Source organism: Aptenodytes patagonicus, chromosome 2 (genome assembly GCF_965638725.1).
Source record: "Aptenodytes patagonicus chromosome 2, bAptPat1.pri.cur, whole genome shotgun sequence".
Classification (NCBI taxonomy): domain Eukaryota; kingdom Metazoa; phylum Chordata; class Aves; order Sphenisciformes; family Spheniscidae; genus Aptenodytes; species Aptenodytes patagonicus.
This window is the reverse complement of record NC_134950.1, coordinates 132,671,484-132,691,899: the sequence shown is the minus strand read 5'-3', so window position 1 is coordinate 132,691,899 and position 20,416 is coordinate 132,671,484. Positions and strand designations below refer to the sequence as shown.

Genomic DNA, 20,416 nt, shown 5'->3' with positions numbered 1-20,416 from the left:
CATGAGTTGCGAGGAAAAACAATCACAAAAGGGGATTCTTCCAGGAAAACTGCTGCTCCAGTCTCCAGTGGGCAGTTCCCCAGACAGAGTAGAAGGGCTGATTTTACTTCCGATCTTCATGAAGGGACTTTTGATTCGCATTTGCAAGAAGTGAGTAACGGATACTATGACCAGGACTAGAGGGGCCCTGCCTCCAGCCAGGTGGAGGAAAGGGACAACCAGGTTTACTGGACTGTGTGGATTCGATGGCCTGGCACATCAGACCCACAGGAGTATAAGGCTCTAGTAGGCACCGGTGCACAGTGTACCCTAATGCCATCAAGCTGTAAAGGGGCAGAACCCATCTGTATTTCTGGAGTGACGGGGGGATCCCAACAGCTAACTGTATTGGAGGCTGAAGCGAGCCTCCAAGTGGCAAAAGCACCCCATTGTGACTGGCCCAGATGCTCCGTGCATCCTTGGCATAGACTACCTCAGGAGAGGGTATTTCAAGGACCCAAAAGGGTACCGGTGGGCTTTTGGTATAGCTGCCTTGGAGACAGAAGAAATTAAACAGCTGTCTACCTTGCCCAGTCCCTCAAAGGACCCTTCTGTTGTGGGGTTGCTGATGGTCGAAGAACAGCAGGTGCCAATCACTCCCACAATGGTGCACCGGTGGCAATATCGCACCAACTGGGACTCCCTGATTCCCATCCATAAGCTGATTAGTTGACTGGAGAGCCAAGGAGTGATCAGCAAGACTCGCTCACCCTTTAACAGTCCCATATGGCCAGTGTGAAAGTCTAATGGAGAGTGGAGACTAACAGTAGACTATTGCGGCCTGAACGAAGTCACGCCACCGCTGAGTGCTGCCGTGCCGGACATGCTAGAACTTCAGTACGAACTGGAGTCAAAGGCAGCCAAGCAGTATGCCACAACGGGTATCACTAATGCATTTTTCTCAATCCCTTTGGCAGCAGAGTGCAGGCCACAGTTTGCTTTCACTTGGAGGGGCGTCCAGTACACCTGGAACCGACTGCCCCAGGGGTGGAAACACAGCCCCACCATTTGCCATGGACTGATCCAGACTGCACTGGAACAGGGTGAAGCTCCAGAACACCTGCAATACATTGATGATGTCGTCGTATGGGGCAACACAGCAGAGGGATTTTTTGAGAAAAGGAAGAAAATAGTCCAAATCCTGCTGAAGGCCAGTTTTGCCATAAAACAAAGTAAGGTCAAGGGACCTGCACAGGAGATCCAGTTTTTAGGAATAAAATGGCAAGATGGACGTCGTCAGATCCCAATGGATGTGATCAACAAAATAACAGCCACATCTCCACCAACTAGCAAAAAGGAAACACAAGCTTTCTTAGGCGTCGTGGGTTTTTGGAGAATGCATATTCCCAATTACAGTCTGATTGTAAACCCTCTCTATCAAGTGACCCAGAAGAAGAACAATTTCAAATGGGGTCCTGAGCAGTGACAAGCCTTTGAACAAATCAAACAGGAGATAGTTCATGCAGTAGCCCTTGGGCCAGTCTGGCCAGGGCAAGATGTAAAAAATGTGCTCTACACCGCAGCCGGGGAGAATGGCCCTACCTGGAGCTTCTGGCAGAAAGCACCAGGGGAGACTCGAGGTTGATCTCTAGGGTTTTGGAGTCGGGGATACAGAGGATCCGAGGCCTGCTATATTCCAAGTGAAAAAGAGATATCGACAGCATATGAAGGGGTTCAAGCTGCTTCAGAAGTCACTGGTACTGAAGTACAGCTCCTCCTGGCACCCCGACTGCCGGTGCTGGGCTGGATATTCAAAGGGAAGATCCCCTGTACGCATCATGCAACTGATGCTACGTGGAGTAAGTGGGTCGCACTGATCACACAACGGGCTCAAATAGGAAACCCCAGTCGCCCAGGAATCTTGGAAGTGATCATGGACTGGCCAGAAGGCAAAGATTTTGGAATATCGCCAGAGGAGGAGGTGACGTGTGCTGAGGAGGCCCCACTGTATGATAAACTACCAGAAAATGAGAAGCAATATGCCCTGTTCACTGGTGGGTCCTGTCGTCTTGTGGGAAAGCATCGGAGGTGGAAGGCTGCTGTATGGAGTCCTATATGACAAGTCACAGAAACTGCTGAAGGAGAAGGTGAATCGAGTCAGTTTGCAGAGGTGAAAGCCAGCTGGCTTTAGACGTTGCTGACCGAGAAAAGTGGCCAGTGCTCTATCTCTATACTGACTCATGGATGGTGGCAAATGCCCTGTGGGGGTGGTTGCAGCAATGGAAGCAGAGCAACTGGCAGCGCAGAGGCAAACCCATCTGGGCTGCCGCATTGTGGCAAGATATTGCTGCCCGGGTGGAGAACCTGGTTGTAAAAGTCCATCCTGTAGATGCTCACATACCCAAGAGTCGGGCCACTGAAGAACATCAAAACAACCAGCAGGTGGATCAGGCTGCTAAGATTGAAGTGGCTCCGGTGGATCTGGACTGGCAACATAAGGGTGAGTTATTTATAGCTCGGTGGGCCCATGACACCTCAGGCCATCAAGGAAGAGATGCAACGTACAGATGGGCTCGTGATCGAGGGGTGGACTTGACCATGGTCACTATTGCACAGGTTATCCATGAATGTGAAACATGCGCTGCAATCAAGCCAGCCAAGCAGTTAAAGCCTCTCTAGTATGGAGGACGATGGCTGAAATATAAATATGGGGAGGCCTGGCAGACTGGTTATGTCACACTCCCACAAACCCGCCATGGCAAGCACCATGTGCTTACAATGGTGGAGGCAACCACCGGATGGCTGGAAACATATCCCGTGCCCCATGCCACCGCCTGGAACACTGTCCTGGGCCTTGAAAAGCAAGTTCTATGGCGACATGGCACCCCAGAAAGAATTGAGTCAGACAACGGGACTAATTTCTGAAACAACCTCATAGACACCTGGGCCAAAGAGCACGGCATTGAGTGGGTGCATCACATCCCCTATCATGCATCAGCCTCTGGGAAAATCGAACGATGCAATGGACTGTTAAAGACTATGCTGAGAGCAATGGGTGGTGGGACGTTCAAACATTGGGACACACATTTAGCAAAAGCCACCTGGTTAGTCAACACGAGGGGATCTGCCAATTGAGCAGGCCCTGCCCAGTCAAAACTTTTACGTACTGTAGAAGGGGACAAAGTCCCTGTAGTGCATGTAAAAAATACGCTGGGGAAGACAGTCTGGGTTATTCCTGTCTCAGGCAAAGGCAAACCCATTTGTGGGATTGCTTTTTCTCAAGGACCTGGGTGCACTTGGTGGGTGATGCGGGAAGATGGGGAAGTCCGATGTGTACCTCAGGGAGATTTGATTTTGGGTGAGAATAGCCAATGAATTAAATTGTGTGATGTTAATTGCTACATAATACTGTATGTCATCACTTCTACGGTGGCTATATGCCATATCAGCAGTATTACAGTAAAAATCACTCAGATTAACGAAGAATGAATTTTGATGAAAACCGAGCAAAGTGCAGCGATGATAGAACCAGACAAGTGCAGCGGTGCTGGGACCAAAACTGGCTTCAGCATGCAACAATCCCACACCACACACCATCTCTCCTGCCCTGAAGGACTGTTATGACAGATGGAGCCCGAAGTCATGGACTAAATGAATTCAACGAACATTTTATAGGGATAGCCCATAGACTAAGGGAATGATATCTGTGTGTATATATCAAAAGACAGGAAAAGTGGTGGTGATTAATTGGGATGTATTGGAAAGTATGGGACCTGGGCATGACGTAGATGGTATAGAATAAGGGGTGGATACTGTCCTGGTTTCAGCTGGGATAGAGTTAATTTTCTTCCTAGTAGCTGGTACAGTGCTGTGTTTTGGATTTAGGATGAGAATAATGTTGGTAACACACTGGTGTTTTAGTTGTTGCTGAGCAGTGCTTACACTAGTCAAGGACTTTTCAGCTTCTCATGCCCTGCCAGCGAGAAGCTGGGAGGAGGCACAGCCAGGACAGCTGACCCAAACTGGCCAAAGGGATATTCCATACCATGTGACGTCATGCTCAGTACATAAACTGGGGGTAGTTGGCCAGGGGGTGGTAACCGCTGCTCAGGGACTGGCTGGGCATCGGTCAGCGGGTGGTGAGCAATTGCATTGTGCATCACTTATTTTGTATATTCTTTTTTCATTATTATTATTGTTATTATTTTCCCTTCCTTTTCTGTCCTATTAAACTGTCTTTATCTCAACCCACAAATTTTGCTTCTTTTTTCCCCCTATTCTCTCCCCCACCCCACTGCAGGGGGGGAGTGAGTGAACAGCTGTGTGGTGGTCAGTGGCCTGCCGGGTTAAACCACAACACTTACTAACATTTTTGAGTAACTGAGCTCTTATAATGACTGACTCTGGATCTGAAAGTAATTCTATTTCAAAAAAATCCAGCTGAAAGAGCAGTCAAAACAGTATGAAAGGTTTCACAATTTCAAGACAATTTGCTTTCAATCACAGAAATTCCAGTGCTCCAAAGATCACACAAATATCCTCAGTCTAATCCTGTATTAGTCAACTACATAGAAGTGTCTGCCCTCCTCATTACAGCAGCACCAAGTCCTTGATAGCTGGAACAACGCTGTAACCATTTTTAGAAAAAAATAAGGAAGTAAAAAAAATAATGAAAGAAATCAGAACTATTTCTGGAGAACTACCATAACTATATGCACTGTACTGGACTGTCCATAGGGCAGTATTTGCCACATGAAGTACACTACCAAAATAATTTACAATAATTGCTCTAGGCAATGCTAGAACACAGAGGACTTCCTTCAAGTGATAATCATTTTCCTGCTTACCTGAATAACCTTTACGTCTTGTCGAAACCTTGGTGGAAGACCAAAATGCAAAATCCAATTCAACCTTGCACCAAGCAAGATGATTACATCAGCATGCTGTAATGCCCTAATAAAGGGAAATAAGAGAATCAGATAAAGAGGAATTATTATTAAACTTAATAGTGTTTTCAAAATTAGAAGTAATCCTAACCACCACAGCAAACCCCAGAATATAATCCTTTCTTTCTCTAAGCTGCTTGCTTAGCCCCAAAACCAGGTATCCTTTTACACAGCCAATCATCAAGCCATTCTTGAGTTTAGGAACTCAAGAAGAAAATGAATTACTATTTTCCTAATATGCTGTGTTTGGGAAAGGAATCATTACACTAGGAGACTAACAAGATGCTATAATGATGCTGAGGTTAAAGCGAAAGACTCACTACTGTGATACTGGGAACAGTGGGTGCCAAAGTTAAGATTGTTGTGGATCTCTCAGTTTAGACTCCTGTTAATTTACCTTTCAGCTGGGTAGACAATATTTGGTATATTCTTTTATTCTCCATTTTTCTTAACAGCATGCTTAACAGCGATAAAGCTAAGATGGTCAACAACGGACAATAATTCAATCTCAAAGTATATAAATGCTCCATCTGCAAGATGACTCTCTGCATATTCATACCTAGTAGGGTTATTATAGTTCACTCACATTAATTTTGCCAAAAGCCAAAAAGAGCTCTTACAAGTTACTTTAAACATAGTCCTTCAGTGTAGTTTGAAATACCTTATTTTTCTTTTTAAATAAACTGCAATTTAGTGACGGTGTTTTGCAAACACCATGCAGAGACAGCAGACAGCAAAACTTCAACTGCAATGTGTGCATCTTAAGCTTGTGCTTATGGTGTTAAAATAAAAAGGTAGTAGTTTGTCTAGTGCACTAAGTTAAATGTTTAACATAAACTGTTTACCAGTTTCATTTTATGTTATGAAATACATACTAACAACATTGATACATCTACTTGCCATAGGCTTCATAGTTACAGAATATTAGCTCTCAGGTAAAGTATCTTCCTGGCCAGCATTCTAAGCATTGTCAAAAGTGATCCACCTAAATCTGTTGTCTCTTTCCAAGCAAGATTTTCAGTGCTCTAAAATGAGGTGCAAAATGTGGTTGAAAAATTTTTGTTGTATGCATTTTGTCTTCCCTGGCATCTGTAGACAACCACAATTCCTAGCTGTTTCTCAGATGTTAGGATTAGAAGCCTTCCTTTATATTTACATTGATCTTGCTGCAGCTACACAATTTGGATGGTTATCAGGAACTACTCCTTTCGCCATTGGTGTAGGCAAAAAAGGCAGTCCACAAAGGTCCACCAACTTTCTGATGTTGTTTTCAGCATGTGAATAAGCAGCACCTGAATGAAATGAAAGAGACTGCTTAATACTACAGAAACCTACTGTATTCATTTGAATTTCAATTAACCCGATTACATTAGTGGCAGAAAGAGTACTATTTCCCATTATGAAAGCTGCTTGTTATTTTTCATTCTGGAGAACTCAAAACATAATGTGCCAAGCTACAGGTATTTGGGTTCAAATTTCCTGTATTTTTGAGAAAAGCTTTTTTTTTTTTTTTTTTTTAAGACTTCAGTTGAACTATTTAGCTATTTCTGTAAAGCAGGGCAGGGAAAAATAGGAGATTTTGTTTATCTAAAATGACAATTTTTAGTGGGTGAAGTTCGGTATTATGGGGCAGAGACTTCTGCAGCAGCAACAGGAGACCGTTGTGTTGTGTAATGTCATTTTTTGCTTGCCCCCCACATGTTGTATCACATGCTCCATAACAACCTGCCCTAAACAGGTCTACTATAAGCCTTTAATGAAAAAAGAGAAGCTCAGAGAAGACCTTGTGAAGATATGTGTTTGTGTGTCCATTTACTGTGATGCTACCTTTAGTACAAGGCTGCTGAATTAAGGTTGCCCAGGCAATCTAGAATAACTGACTGGTCCTTGTGCAATGATTTAAGTCCATGAGTCTTAAATCCTGAAGAATAAACTTCTGTATTTTTTCCAAAAATCCTGCTAACAACAATATATAGCAGAAAGTCCAGATAAATTTGTTAAGTAGATTCTCAATTGTTGACATCAACAAAACACGTAGCTATGTATTTTTGAGTCTTCTACCTTTCACTTTCAAAGAACACCCTTTTGTTCATGTGTATGAAGCCAGAGAGAGGGGAAAAAAAAACCCAACCCTTTCCTGATCTACCTTCTGTCTACTATTTCATCACCCAGTCAATGATAAGATCCATCTCATCTCAATCATTTCACTCCCTGATTAAACATAGAACCCACGTCTGCAGAAAAACAGCCTGGGTGAAACAAGGTGCTTATTTCAATTCTGTTCCTAGCAGACCTGTATCTTCAACGGAAACGCCACTGCAGTGACTAACATTCCACAAGGAGAGACAAAATAAGCTAACCAGCACAGAGACTAATTATCCTCTACCTTTAGGGACACCTCTATTTCAGGAATGAAATACACTGGCAGGGTACAATGGAAAGTCTGTAAAACAGCAATAGCAGCAACACCTGCCGTGTTGCTTCATGTCTCCACACAGGTAGGCTGGCACTTTCAGTAAGTCCAAATGGAAAAATGACCTTTGAGTATTCTGATTCTTGCTATATACGCCAGAGCATCAGACAGAGAATATCACTTCTATATTCTAACAGAATTTGTTTGGAATTTTGGAAGTGATCCCTTGGTATTTGCTCTAGGCTTAAGACAATGGTTATCCGAATTTTTTTCTACTTAAACTTGTATTTTATCAATTGACTTTTCTCTTAAACTAGATGAAAAAGACAACAGTTACACAACAGAATAAAAATATTCTAAAAACAGAGCAGATTTTAACATCAAATTTCAAAGAAGTTTGTCTGTGTTGTTTTGGTTTTTTGTTTGTTTGTTTTAATAAAGAGTCAAAAGGAGATGGCTAACACTTATGGGGAAAAGAAATCACTTCGGTCGTTTTTCTTGTCCAGAACTTGTACAGTTCAAAGCTACATCAAAGCATGCTACCTTTGCCAATGATTAGCAGAGGCTGCTTGGAATGAACAATGATAGACGCTGCTTCAGATACAGCAGAGCATTCAGCCATGCTGACGGGAGGTGGCAGACAGCATTCCACGTACCTGGAAGTCAAGCAAAACAAAAGAGGCTGTTTAAAAAATTCAAACCAAGAAATGTTGAAAGATAAAACCTATTGTTTAGCATAAAACCCCAGGTGCTACATACCACGTTACTCACAGCATTTAACAGAACAGGATTTTTTTTTTTAAAACAGGTGCTACATACCACATTACTCACAGCATTTATCAGAACAGGATTTTTTTTTTTAAAACAGGCTTTGAAGTTTTTCTTGCATGGTTCTTTAATCTTATAGGTAGTGTTGTTCCGGAGATTTACAAAGTGACATCATTGTATTACCACCATATTAATTTATTTATTTTTGCACATTTCATTACAAACTATAATCTATACCACATATTACGATGGAATGTTACATTTAGAGGCTGGATTTTTAGTATCATTTCAACCTTGTGGCAAATTATTTAATCTATTGCTATTGTTTATCTTTTTCTTGTTTTAAGAAAAGAAAATACAAAAGTAACTTAAAACTAAAATTTCTTTTATTCAGTGACTTGAAAAATAACGAATATAATCTTTACGTACTTGACAGAGCTCTTATTCACCTGAAGATTCACAAAATCCCCAGGTATGTCAATATAGCAGGAACCTGGACGACCATATATGCTCGTTCTTACAGCCTAGAAAATAAATAATCACAGTTTTAACCACTGTTTGAAAGGATTTTAAAAATCCTTATGTGTAAAAAACAAGAAAACCCTTCTGCAGGCAGAGAAGGAACATGCTGTTTCATATTGCTGAACCACCACAGGGAAAGCTCCCATGGATTGATTTATACCAATAAATTCAAGTTTTGAATTTACATTTTCCCCTATATGCCAGCTGAAGTCTTTCAGTAGATGCACAGTATTAGACTGTAAATTCTTCATTTAATTTGCAATGAGAAAACTTCATTATCAGCTGTTGTGTTTGGAAATACTAAATTAAACTCTCATGCTGAATTTTATTTAAAGGAGCACAAACAGAAAAAACCCAAGACAACCAATGCCTCCATTTTCTATTACTTTTGATTCCAGTTCTTCTATTACAGGTAGATGCTCTGCTGAATTTGCACTTCTGGAAACAGTGTCATTGTATGCAGAATTTAGGCTGACATGGCTGAAGTGTTGCTACAGCAGTAGCAAGAGACTTTTGTAACCCTTTCTGAAGCATTGAGGTAAGGATGTGTTTTCTCTCACTCTCTCAAAAACCCCATCAAACCAACAACCAAACCCCAAAACCAAACACAACCACCTCCACCGCACCCCCCTCCAAATCTCCTTCACATAATGAGTGGTAAAAGAGCTGAAATGTGTAGTATTACATTTCTAGTTATTGCATCTCTCCCTAAAAGCATTTCTTTCATAAAAATTTTCCAGCTCTGACTGAAGCTAACAAAAAACACTGCAGGGATCAGTAAGCATCAGATTGGACCAGAATCTATTTCTAACCTGTTCCATAGCACAGTTCATAGGAAAAACCTCCCCGGTTGTTAATTTACTCACTCAAACATCACCTAACATCTGCAGGATCAAACTATTTACAGTAACAACTATACAAAAAATAAACCCTCAAAGCTTATACAGTAGGAGACAGTTACTCGATGTTCTGTTGCTAATTTAGTATTTTTTCATACCTTTTCAATAACAGCAGGAATAACTTCTAGGCTGCTTGGGCGGACAGACAGTTTGTTGTACAGCCTACCAGCTTCAACCTGAGTAAATGCATATAACCATTATATTGATTTATCAAAGTGATTTCCTCATTTCCATCTCATTTCAACATGAATAAACCAGAAAAAATGCCAAATAGAAAGCAACAAGTTGAAAACTCCCACATAAAAAAATGCAGTTCCTCAGCTGGTGGAAACTGTCAAAGCCATACTCATTCCAGAGAGTGGTGCTTCTTTTCTTGGAAATTTTATTTTGCTTTCTTCCATCTCAGAACAGACAGACAACAGTAGTTTACACCAGCTGACAACCTAAAACAGGGCATGAATTCTAACATGACTGCGGACAAAGACATTCCAAATAATCGGCTGTATTTACACAGTGTCCATCTTAAACCAGTAGATGGAGCAAATCAACAGCATTGTAAGATCTGTTAGGAAATGTTAGTGTTTGGGATTGTTATTCCTACACTAATGAAGAAACACCACCAATTATTTAACTGAAATCTTTTTGTACAAAGTTGTACGTCTATGTACCTGTGGGAATTCTTGGAAAGCTCCCATGGTTTCCTGATTTCTGTCAGAAGAGCCTCCAATAACAATCAAAGGCCTAGAAAAGTATATAAAAAAAAAATAAAAAAAACCCACCAACCTTAAGCGTACATATATTTTTTTATAACCACAATCACATCTGTAAATCTGATGGTCAAATCCTACTGCTTTTGGGATGTTGTGCACCTTCAGCATCCACAGATCTCAACAGGAATAGAAAGTGACCAGCACAATACAGGAGTGGATTCTAAGTATCAGCGTGTCAGTTGGCAGACTTCCTAGCAGCTTTTGGGTCACTAGTTTTAGGACAGTCTGGCTATATTAAGTGATCCGCATCTAGCATAAAAATTCTAAAACCAAGTCATATTGCTAGCAATTTTAATTGAAGTTTGATAACATGGGTGACAAGATGGTTTGAAAGGAATGACAACAGCTAATCTAAAAAGCTGAAAAGTACTGATTGTACTCCAGCTTTCTCAGTTGGTAGAGCATGGGAAGCTGAGAAGTCCTTGACTAGTGTAAGCAGTACTTAGCAACAAATAAAACGTCGGTGTGTTATCAACATTATTCTCATACTAAATCCAAAACACAGCACTGTACCAGCTACTAGGAAGAAAATTAACTCTATCCCAGCTGAAACGAGGACAGCATGTTAACAATGCCAGGTGTAATGCCATGGAATCGCATGACATCTGGGAGATACCAATGAGGGATACAAATTGAGACCCTACAAACTGGTCTCCTCATGCCACTTCCTTGCAGGGAATGGTATAGAGCAGGAGACTTAACACCTTGTTGCCACAGAAAGGGGAAGATCTCTCTAACTTTTGCTCCCAGCTGCATAATCCACTCCCTCCCTCGCCTAGGTGCTTGATGCTTACCTGACTGCAGAGCAAGCCAATTTAGATCACTTATCTAACATGACATTATTTACTGATTTTTGCTGGGTTGGCTTTTTGCCAGAATAATGAACTCAATGTGATTGTTGGGGCAGACAAGTGCCAGAGCTGTCAAGAGGGCAAGCAGCAGGAGTACATGGCCAGGAGAAAGGTGTGGAGATGATATGGGCCTATGTCCCTTTTTGCGGCGGACTGTATCAGATTGGTGTAACCAAACCCCTCAATGTGTATTGTATTTTCATCTCCTTTCCTTTGCTTGGGCTACTCTCGCTCTTCCCTTGCAACACTCCTTCTCTGTAGTGCCTGCCCAAGTATTCATGCTGCTGCCTAGTGAAACAGGCCAGAAAGCTGATCAGTTAACTCAACAGAAAAATCCCTAGTCTTCCCCTCCAAAGCACAGCACCCTTTCTTACAATGGTAATGCCAGCCAAAAGCAAATGTGAAAGGATGTTTGGGATTTTCACTCAATGGAGGTGCCTACTCATGAAGGAGCCAAGGAAAAATTAATTTCATTGGGCTAAATTTAGGGTTTCTGAATGCTTATTTCTCTCCTTTTGGCACATGGCAGGCAAAAGGCAAACCTGATGTGACCAGTGAAAAAATCATTGGCCAAACACTGTGGTTTGGTCAGTGAAAACCAGCCTTACTATATTGTCAAATATTCTGCCAAACTAGGTAAGTCATCCCCTTCACCTTTTGCCAGGAGTACAGGTTTATGCAAGATCAAGTCAGGTAAACAGAGCTAGTCTCAGACAAAACTCTGTTTGTGGGAAAATAGAAATGTCTCCTGCAAATCCATAAGCAAGTGCCATGAATGCTTCTTTCTTATAACCAAATCCATGACTGCTCAAAAGCAAGGTTTTCATATGATTTTTTTTTTTAATATAAGGTCACATAGGTACAGCAAAACTTTAGTCAATAACTCATTTTTTAAAAAAGAATTTGAACACTAGAGGTCTTTTTTCAAAGTGTCAGAGACTTGACTTGTTAGTGTTCCCATTATCGAGCTTCCCTTGTCCATCAGCCACTGCTAATCTAACGCTCCAGATCACACGCGCTTAGTATTACCAGAGCTTCTACCCAAAATACCTCATACAGCTTTCTGAAGAGCTTTCAGTGGCAGACCAGCTAAAGTTGCCATGTCTCAGTGAAGGCTTGTGGGAGTAAATGCTATCACCCTGTACATCATTTAATTCAATACTTAGTTACTGCTCTAAGTGTCTGCGTGGGGAGCAAATATGGATTTTAACAATGCAGTTGTCAACTTGTTCACATACGAAATACAGTAATTCAAAGGCAATGTGGATTTAAATTTAGAAAAAAACCTCTAAGACCCTCCACGATCAATAAAGCATTGCAGGCTGAATATCGATTTCATTTTCAAATTTATCCATACAATCAGGTATACTGATAGATTTTCCAGTATATGCGCAATGGGGTAGGACAAAAAGAATTTTATCCATGAGAATACAAAAAATGGAACTAAATTACTTTTAGGGTTGATAAATGAAGAATTCCCTTCTCATTACCTACAAGAAAGAAAAAAAAGTCCTATACTAAATACTGCAGAGCTCAACATCTACAACAAATAACAGCAAACAATTATTAGAATTTTAAAGGGAAAATGTAGTTAAATTACCAGCAGTTCATGGTTGCATTTGCCATCCCACCAAGGGCATGTAAAAAACCTGGACCGGACACTACAAGACATACTCCTGGTCTAGAGAAAAACAAACAAACAAAGAGAGAGAGAGAGAGAGAAAAGGAAAGTAAGCACAGGGAACACCAAATAAATCACCAACAAAAATTAGTAAGATGCTGAAATATAAAATATTTAAGTTTTACTCATGTCATCAAAATGCATGAACGACAAGGGGTTTGTATGAAGGACTTAAAGACAGACATGGGAATCAGAAATCATTTAGCTGTATCAACCCAATTGAAAAAGCAAGTAAAACAGTTGTTATGTGCCAGCCACACAGAGGTCTGCAACATATGCAGGCTCATCATAACACAGCTCCTTCTTTTATTGCGTTTACTCCATCATCTAGCATTTATATGGAATTTGGTAAGCCACTTATGTTTGCAGTTTTCTCAACTCCACTTTAGCACTAGATATCAATGAAGAAAGCTCACAAAGGAAGAAGTGCATCTGATTCAACACAAATTTTATTATAGTTTAATTCAGGCAGAGGCACTTGTTATTCTAGGTGATGAGATAAAAATGACAATTCTTAACTACTGAGCATTCTTTAGTAGCTTTACAGACTCTTTACATATCAGAAAAAAATCAGCTTACTTCCAGAGGATTATTCAAAGGAAGAAAAACTACAAAACTGTGTAACACAGGTGTCATGCTTGCAGACAGAATAAGGAATGATCACCTGCATCATCGGGTCTGCAATTGTGAGCAAGCAGACACCAGATGTTTACTTTAGAAAAGGATCCAAGAAGCACACTTCACAAGTCACAGGCCACAGAATGCATCCCAACAACATTGAGAGCAAAATGCAATAGAAAAGAGGAAAAGCCAGTATTTCGTGTCAGAAGCAGCACAGGGGAGACTGGAAGGCATATGATCAGTCTCTATATTGATAAGGTATTTGTTCAATAATATGCCCACATGATGAGATTAAGGTACAGCGGGTCCACCAAGATGCAACAAACAATGGTGGCGTGATTTCTGCCCCTCATACCAATGGCGTTAAACTACTACTCAGAAATTAAAAGAGGAAAAATAAAGTTGTAAGATGGACAACATTATATGAGCTTAAGCACCTCCTTGTTCCTGCCCTGAATCATAGCAATAGAAATATTGATAACCATTATTGACAGTTATTTTAAAATTCATGTTCCATTTTAACTGCCCTACATCTGCACACACTAAAAACACCCAGCTCCAAAACAGAAAAACATTCCTAGCTTCTAACTGTTGAGTCTAATACAGTTAATAGTATATTATTATAAACATTAATAAATGTGGAATGTACCTGCCAGTCAAATATCCAACAGCAGATGCAGCATAACAGGCCTATTGAAAATATGGGAGGTAATCATACAGTTGTTATTATATATACATTTCATGATATCTCGTACATAACTTTCAACAAAAATACTGAAAATAAGCAGGTACAGATTTTGCCCTGACCATTAGAGCTTAAATGTAAACAGAAGTACCCCTTCACGCTCCCCATTATAAGGTGCGTTCATGAAGGCTTACGTAAAAAAATTTCAAAACTCGTCTCCACATTTCAAGCTTCTGTTGTTCCAGGATATTACATTAGGAATATTTATGATTTAAAAAATCGAAAAAACGACAACATAAAAGAAACCCCCCCTAACCAGGGAAGCAAAATGAACAGAACAGCATAAGAAACTTCTCCCTTCTACTGCCTTCTAGACTCACATGGAAGAGGGATTTACAAGAGAAAGGCAACGAACAGAAATCCAGCCATCACTGGAATGACTCATCGTATTTCAGAAATTAAGCAAAAGGTTGAAATCACACGCTGGAGAGATTCATTAGAAGATTAGGGATTATCTTTTACAAGCTGAGCTGCTGAAGTACTTCTCACTCCATTTCTGGTATCACACAGCTTTAGCTACTTTGACATTTTAAAGAAAAATTGCATTTTGAATAATTTTCACAAAAGTAATGCCTACAACATGTGTTAACATAGCTTAGCAGCAGTATTATTACGGAGTATGTTTTTATGCTACTCCTGTAGTAATATTAAACATTCAGATATAAAGTTTACCTGGTAACAAGACAATATGCGATCAAGTAGAAACAGAAGCTTACGGGCGACCCGAGAACTCCAAAGGATTCACACATGTGACATTGCCAACTCCCTCCCTCATATTCTCATGCTTTTGTCTTGAATACAGCAAGTTCTAACACTTAATGGAAAAAAGTAATTTTGCAAGATTTTGTTTTTAAAGTAAGCTCCTGGTCTTATAGCCCGCCTCTTTCATTTTGAAATAGAGTTGGGATTTTTTTTTTTTAGTTTTATCTGAGTACTACTGTAGTAAGAAGAATAAGTAACACAAAAGCTCCTTCTAAAAGTTTACAAAGCTACTATACATTTTCCTCAAACCTATGAATAATTCTGCTAACGTGCTGTGTTACCTAATCTCAGCTTCAATGAGTGAAAACACAGACTTATTACACAGAAGGAGAAACTGTCTTTAGTATCCTCATGCTCCTAAAGATACAGACCAACTGTTTGAGGAAAACATGAGGCTTAGTAGAGGAATAATAAGCAGCCTTTATTTTCTTTGCAGCATTAGGATAGGGAATTGTTGACAAAAAAGTACGTTGACAAGAAAAATCTCTTTCTACTTTTCATAATTCAAGAATTAGATAACAATTTGATGACATATCTGTGTGCAAAAGTTTAGAAATATTTGGAGTAGGTGTTATTAAAAATCTTGTTAATGGAGCTCAAAGCATGGTGTTGAGTTTCCATGGCAATCATTTTTTAGAACTGAATGGCAAAATAAAGCAGCACATAGAATTTGGGTTCATGTACAGTCATTGCCATTAAAACTTTTACTGCTTCATTCTGCAAGGAAACAACATGACTAAATCTACCTGTATTTAGAGGAGAGGAAATCATAAATAATTTTGAGGGTATACTTAAAAGATTTTTTTTCTGTGAACAGTAAGAACAAAACCCCATTTTACTTACCAACCTTGCACCCCCACCACTAAAACATGAGTAATGGCACTCATATTATCTGTTAAGGTCACAACGCAGTTGATCAGCTGAAACCAGATCCTTATTTTCCTCGGACAGGCAAGAAGGATGTAGGCATATAAAATGCCAATGACCACCAAACCCACAATCAACATTAGGAAGAAATGCAAGAGGTCCAAATGCAGGCACTGAACTTGAAGTTTGCAACCACCCATGAGTGCTGGGTTTGAACTGTAGCCAAAGCAGAGGTCTGTTGCTCCCGTACAAGCAGAAGCACACTAAGCAGGGTTTAATTCAATTATTCTGTTTTCAACTCAAACATAAGCAAAGCAATACAACATAGCTAGTAAACAATAGTTAAGCATTTTTGTACCCAGTGGCCCAGTTAAAACAGTACTGCCATGCCTAGGAGCGGGCCTGAAGCCCTTATGTTAATTGTACCTAATGCTAAATGTTCCTGTAGGGCTTGTGATCAACTTGTTATGAGAACTTGCTGTATGAATCTGAGCTTGGTACATGATGTCTTTTGTTATGACATACAACATAAATTCGGGCCTTGAAAATATGGACACAGGTTTAAAGCAGCAGTCCCAGAATAATAAGCAACTTGCTGATGGCCAATTACTGGTCACTGAAAAAATGCAACTTTGAGATCTGGGAAGACACTGCTTTTGCTTTAGGAAAGGCAGCAACGGCTAAGCAAGGGAGGGGGAAAAAAAAAAAAAAGAACAAAACCCAACCAACAGATGTGCAACAGGATAAAGCACCTGTCTTGGCCTGGGCAAGTAACACCCATCCAGCACTGCACGGTCCACAGTCCAGGCACGGAGGCCAAGGGGTAAGATCTGTTCAGAAAACAAAATGTCTTATAAAAAGAGATCTTGAATCTAAGGGGTGGAGAAAAAAGATGTCCGCTTTGGTTCCAGCTGCCCTTATTGAAGGGTTCTCGAGTCTGATTCCCCTGACAGCTAGCACCATCCGTGCTAACTACGCTGTACCAGCTCCAGCACATTATATACTCACGACTAACTTAGGGTAAGATTATCAAGAAGAGATTGCTTTGAATATGTAGTGGTAATTATTATTAAAGATTAAGAACTAAACATTTAGGACAAGAGGAAATGGCCTCAAGTTGCACCAGGGGAGGTTTAGATTGGACATGAGGAAAAGTTTCTTTACTGAAAGAGTGGTTAAACATTGGGACAGGCTGCCCAGGGAAGTGGTTGAGTCCCCATCCCTGGAGGTATTTAAAAGACGAGTAGATGAGGCACTTAGGGACATGGTTTAGTGGGCATGGTGGTGTTGGGTTGACGGTTGGACTTGATGATCTTAGAGGTCTTTTCCAACCTTAATGATTCTATGATTCTATTCTGTGATTCGCAATGTGTGTTGTTAATGAATAACCATCTAGTGAAGGGGTTTTCTGAAGTTTAAAACTGACCTGGGTTATCAGTTTTCTAAACAATCACAGCAATCTCTAATTACCCAGGGACAGATACACAAAACACACACCCCTATCAAGTTGCCACACAACTATCCAGTGTTCAAGGGGTATACGGGACATGGGTTAAACTGCTTCTAGCAAACTTATGCCATGTTACAGGCTGCAGGAGATTAGCTAATGGATATTGGTAGTACTACTTAGCTTTTAACTTCATGCTTTAATCTGGTCTTTCTAGTCAAACACTTTATTCTGCAGTTTTATGGACTTTCACTACATCTGGCCGAGAAATGAGGCAGAAACTCAACCCTGGAAAAAAAAAAAACTTTGTTTTCCATATATCTCAGATCATATAGGGCTGCCTATAAAGGAAGCAGCTGTATACACACCCTCCACAACCAGATCAGACAACTAATAAACTTAGACAAAACTATGACATGTGTAAATATTAAGTGTATTGTGAATATACTGCGTATAACCTTTTACCCTCTCCTCTGCCAAGCAATCACTCTAGCTCTTCACTGAGGACAAAGAACAAAACAAAACCCACATATATCTTTGTTCATCCTTTTCTACTTCCCAAAGAGAAACCCTGACATTTTGATGTTAAAACAAGTCTTCATGTTATTGTTATTCCCCTAAGCAAAAGTATCTCACGGTTTACACAACAGAATGTTTCTTGTCTTCTTCACTCTAACGGAAAAGAGTCTAGTAAAGAGTGAAAAATAGGACAGCATCTCACTTGGCAGTGCAAAGCAATCTTCTCTTTTAATTACAGACACATGAGGAAATTATTTTTAATCATGTTAATAACCAAAGCTAAAACTAGAACAGTTGCTAAATGGCCTACAGGAATATAAAGACTGTGTTGAATTCCCTGTCCTTCAAAGGAATCAAGTACACCTTTTAAACATATTTGTATATGTTTGCCTCTCTCATGTTACAGATTTTCCATAGAGACATGCATTCCTCTGCAAATTCTCACATTCCAATATAAGGATCTAAGGATTAGACAGCAAAAACATACAGCTCGTGACCACCTGATTTAGGAGAACTACTATTATAATACTTTATTGACACCTGGGACGATCCATGAAGCCTATGAACTACATGGTGGAAAACAGAAAAAGAACACTGCTGCAAAATACAGGCACCTGAGTACTGTGCAGGTCCAGAATACTAGAAGTTCCTTGTAAAAGTGGTAAAATTCTAATTAATAGTGTTCATAGACAGACAGGATCCATAAACAAGTTAAAACACAAGAAAAAATCTCCTGGTAAGGTAATAATCAAGCAATTTATTTATTTGTTGGCATCAGTTATGGAAAATTGACAAATATAGTAGAGCAACTCCGAGTACGGACACCTGATGGTCCATTTGCTAGCAGTGCAATAGCTAGCAGAGCAATAGCTAGTAGCTAGCTAGCCAGCTTGTGCAGCAATCCTTGAAAATGAGGTATAAACCTGAGGTTATTATATTCAACCTCAGACCACCTGAGAAACTACTGAATGCTTCAAGAGCTACTACTGGGGGAAACCAAACAAATCCAGAACTAGTGGCTTAACATCAAAACGCTAATGAGCTTGAGTCTAATTTCTGATACCTAGACAATGAAGCTGAAATATATACAATTAAGACTCTCTAAGGGTATGTTCATGCTTGATTTTGAGCATTCAGAAGCATTTTAACTTTCTACAGTTTGCTGTTTGGTGAGCTTTTAAAACACAGTTAAGGAAAAAAATATATTACAATTATTGAAAATAGTCAGGACAAGCTTATCAGCAGGAAAACCTTCCTTTTTGGGCACTGCAAGAACAGAACAGAGACAAGGGAAAAAAACCTACCTTTTTAGGCCTGTAGGAAATAGCTCCTAAGTAAAATATCCTTCTAAACAAAAAGGAAAGTAGCAGCTAAGAAAGTCCTAAAAGAGGAATTAAAATACTACCAATTAGAGAGAGAACGATAATGTTGTCCTAATTTGGAAGGGAAGACATCAGCAAAAGAAAGTGACAGTAGAAAAATTTAAGGGAGAAGTATATTGGAAAGTCTATAGAAAACTACAGAAAAATAAAAACCTGGGTGAGCCTCCCAAAAAGTGGCAGATAAAACCTGACAATATATTACTTGAAGGAGACAAAATTGATCATTTTTTCTTTCTGTATTGGAATGCTTTGTTCAAATTCTTTTTCTCCCTATTTTCATCCTTCCTTCTCTCCCTTATTGGAGAAAGGCATCTAAAAATGAAAAAAGTTGCAATTCCCTTATTAGAAAAGGAGGGGTCACTCAAAAATGGAAGTGGGGAAAGAAGGGCAAAAAGAAACACCCAACCCAATCCACCAATGCTCTCCCTTATTCTAGACTAACACTAACTGCTTCTCTACAGGTTCTTTAAAGGAACATTCAGAGATCACGTTATTTCTAGTAACAAAATATATACTGGATTTCATTCTGTTGTAAAACAGTTAAAAGAAAGGATTGGTCCTACTACAGATATATACTTACAGCTTGTTCGTTTCTCATTCCTACATATTTTATTCCAGCTGCTTGGGCTGCAATTGCAATTTCAGTGACTGGAATACCAACAATGCCAAACATGTATTCAATATTCTAAAAAGAAAAATGTTAAATCAGAATTGTTTCCAAAAGATAACTTTAGTAAGCACATGCCAAACACAATCATACTAACTATACAAGCAGTCTAAAAATAAACTGTAACAACATATATATTCACATAGAAGTTCACAGGTCACTGTGGAAACATATACAATGGCATATGGCATTTGCAGCTCAGTGCTCTGTAGCTGTTCCACTGCTCCATAGGCCTCCAAAACCCAGTGCTTTCACAACGGTTCAGCCCAGTTCCTCAGTCAACATATGTTTAGTGCTTTTTACTGACCAATTCTTACTTGGGATGTCTCTGCTACAACATTTTCCTGTCTCAGTATGTCAGCTTCTGAAATTTCCTGGTATCATTTCATGTTCCTATGCCTTCACAGAGAATTAACAAAAAAGAGACCCCAAGAAACAACTGGGATGGTACCATGCCCAAAGAAACTTATAGATGAAGAAAAGACTATGCTTATTTTTATTACATCTGAACTACCTTTTCGTGCCAGTTCAGCACCATTTCAAGTCTACAGACAACACAGAGTTTTGTTAATTGTAA

At 39.9% G+C, this 20,416-nt stretch overlaps 1 protein-coding gene across 3 annotated transcripts in view; it reads right to left on the bottom strand.

Moving 5' to 3' along the window:
• The window catches only part of HACL1 (2-hydroxyacyl-CoA lyase 1), a 29,796-nt gene that overhangs the window by 8,751 nt on the left and 629 nt on the right, over positions 1 to 20,416 (bottom strand). For 2 of the 3 annotated variants that reach the window (XM_076331244.1, XM_076331242.1), the window contains exons 2-10: positions 19,753 to 19,857; positions 14,100 to 14,140; positions 12,749 to 12,829; positions 10,196 to 10,268; positions 9,626 to 9,703; positions 8,536 to 8,630; positions 7,882 to 7,994; positions 6,082 to 6,217; positions 4,827 to 4,932 (exon numbers count right to left, since the gene is read on the bottom strand). In XM_076331244.1, coding sequence (XP_076187359.1) covers positions 4,827 to 4,932; positions 6,082 to 6,217; positions 7,882 to 7,994; positions 8,536 to 8,630; positions 9,626 to 9,703; positions 10,196 to 10,268; positions 12,749 to 12,829; positions 14,100 to 14,140; positions 19,753 to 19,857 — 828 coding nt within the window. Of the gene's footprint in view, positions 1 to 4,826; positions 4,933 to 6,081; positions 6,218 to 7,881; positions 7,995 to 8,535; positions 8,631 to 9,625; positions 9,704 to 10,195; positions 10,269 to 12,748; positions 12,830 to 14,099; positions 14,141 to 16,576; positions 16,971 to 19,752; positions 19,858 to 20,416 lie in introns of those variants that run through there. The other variant, XM_076331243.1, reaches the window with a different exon arrangement.